Here is a 2,217-nt window from a genome sequence, read left to right on the forward strand (position 1 = left end):
CCAGATCCTGGATGTTGGCGTCCGTCAGGGAGTGGGGAGTGTTCCCCAGGTGCAGCCGGAACATCTGCGCCCGCGCCGCCTCCTCGGGCAGAGGGATGTAGATCCTCTTCTCGAACCTGGGAGTGGTGTGGGGTGAGCACACTGCCAGCCCTGCTCGGAGCACGGGGGCTGCGGCGTGCTGCTCACCTTCTCCTGATGGCTGAGTCCAGCACCCAGGGGATGTTGGTAGCACCCAGCACCAAGATCCCATCGCTGCTGTTCCCCACACCTGTGGGCAGATGGATCAGAGCAATCCCCAGGGATTCTCTAAATCCACAGCTTCTCCCAAGCCTGCCTGCCCCATCCTGCACCTCTCCCTCCCATCCTCGAGACCCCCATCCCTATGACAGAACCCTCATACCCATGACAGGACTCCCGTGCCCAGGGCTGGACACTCCTCCCCAGGATGGGACCCACATGCCGAGGACAGCACCCTCATCCCTAAGACAGGACCCCCAGCCCCAGGACGCGACCCCCCCCAAACCATAGGACAGGACCCCAAGCCCCAGGATGGGACCCTCACCCTTAGGACGGGACTCCTATTCCCAGGACAGGACCCTCACCCCCAGGATGGGACCCCCGGCCCCAGCAGGGGATTTCCAGCCCCAAGACAGAACCCTCAGCCACAGAACAAGACCCCCACCCACCCTGCATCTGCACCAGGAACTCTGTCTTGATGCGCCGTGCGGCCTCGCTCTCATTCTCGTTGCGGGAGCCGCACAGCGAGTCCACCTCGTCAATGAAGATGATGGAGGGCTTGTGCTGCCTGGCCAGCTCAAACAGGTTCTTCACCAGCCTGGGAACAAAGCAGGGGATGGGGTCCCTGCTCAGGGATTCTCCCCAGCACCACCCTGGCAGCCCCAGAGTGAGCAGCCCCACATTCCTCCCATCCCAGGAACCCTGTGCTGGCAGCGAGAGAGCCATGACAGGGGCTGTGCAGCCCCACGGGGGGCAGTACTCTTCCCTGGGATCCTCCTGGGGATTTAAGGAGGTTTAATTATAGAATATTAGAAATTAATTGTGTAAAGTTTAATTATAACTTGCTCACAGCTTGGCATGGGTGGGTCCTGCTCAACGCATGACAGAGGGGAGCTGTAAAGTAACACTGTGTGTGGACCAACGAGCAGGGAGCAAACCAGGATGGGATAAAGGGCTGAGACCCTGGAGGGCCCCAAGGCTGCCCCAAGCTGGAGAATGAGAACAATTAATGGAGACAGAATCCAACGAGGTGTTAGAAGATCTCAGCCCACAGATCACCACTGGACTGAGCAGTGCATGAAGATGGGGGTCACAGGTTGGGAGGGGATAGAGGTCCAGGGATTGCTTTTTTGGGATCCCTCTCTGGAGGCACCAGCTCCCAACTGCTCTTTAATAGCCCTAGTAGTGAGGCTGAGCTCTGGCATAACCAATGCGGCTAGTAAGAATGCCAGGAGCCATCCCAGAGCCATCCCAGGGCTGTCACACATCCCCACTGCCAACTTACTTCTCACTCTCTCCAAGCCACTTTGACATCAGGTCAGAAGATGACACTGAGAAGAAGGTGGAGTTGTTGGCCTCGGTGGCCACAGCCTTGGCCAAGTAGGACTTGCCAGTTCCAGGTGGCCCAAAAAGCAGGATCCCGCGCCAGGGCGTGCGCTTCCCTGCAGAGAGACCAGTCAGATGTGCTGTGTCTGTGCCTGGATCCACACTGGGATCATCTGGAATGGAGGGGTTACCTCCCACTTCCATGGCCTCACCTGTGAACAGGTGTGGGAACTTGATGGGCAGGATCACAGCCTCCTTCAGGGCTTCCTTGGCTCCCTCCAGCCCGGCCACATCGCTCCACCGCACGTTGGGCTTCTCCATCATGATGGCACCTGCCAGGGGGAGGCTCTGCTCACGGGGGCTCCACAGGGATGGGCATGGAGAGACTGAGCCTGATCCCACACCTCCACCCCCTCTGAACCCCTACCAACCCCTAACCCACCTCGGGTGGCACAGAGGCTGATTTGGGGCCGCAAGACCCCACAGTGTGCCTCTCTGGGTACCTCTAGGTCCCACAGCCTGTCCCCTCCTAACAGCCACCCCAGGGACTCTCCCCCCAACCCCAGGGTGATGCCCCCCACAGCTCCTCACCCATCAGCTGCTCCTGCAACTTCTTCTTCTCAGGGTTCTCTCCCTCGCTGTCACTGTCACTCC

The 2,217-nt window shown here is 59.7% G+C and overlaps 1 protein-coding gene across 1 annotated transcript in view; it reads right to left on the reverse strand.

Moving 5' to 3' along the window:
* LOC103807170 (vacuolar protein sorting-associated protein 4A-like) overlaps positions 1-2,209 on the reverse strand; it is a gene marked incomplete at its 5' end in the record, with an annotated part of 3,063 nt that extends 854 nt beyond the window's left edge. Inside the window, 7 exon segments of the mRNA XM_009079891.1 lie at position 1; positions 4-116; positions 187-268; positions 687-835; positions 1,523-1,679; positions 1,776-1,895; positions 2,155-2,209. The exon segment at position 1 is cut by the window's left edge and continues 97 nt beyond it. Coding sequence (XP_009078139.1) covers position 1; positions 4-116; positions 187-268; positions 687-835; positions 1,523-1,679; positions 1,776-1,895; positions 2,155-2,209 — 677 coding nt within the window.
* Positions 2,210-2,217: the final 8 nt, after the last annotated feature.

This window comes from Acanthisitta chloris, unplaced genomic scaffold, assembly GCF_000695815.1.
Source record: "Acanthisitta chloris isolate BGI_N310 unplaced genomic scaffold, ASM69581v1 scaffold26898, whole genome shotgun sequence".
Classification (NCBI taxonomy): domain Eukaryota; kingdom Metazoa; phylum Chordata; class Aves; order Passeriformes; family Acanthisittidae; genus Acanthisitta; species Acanthisitta chloris.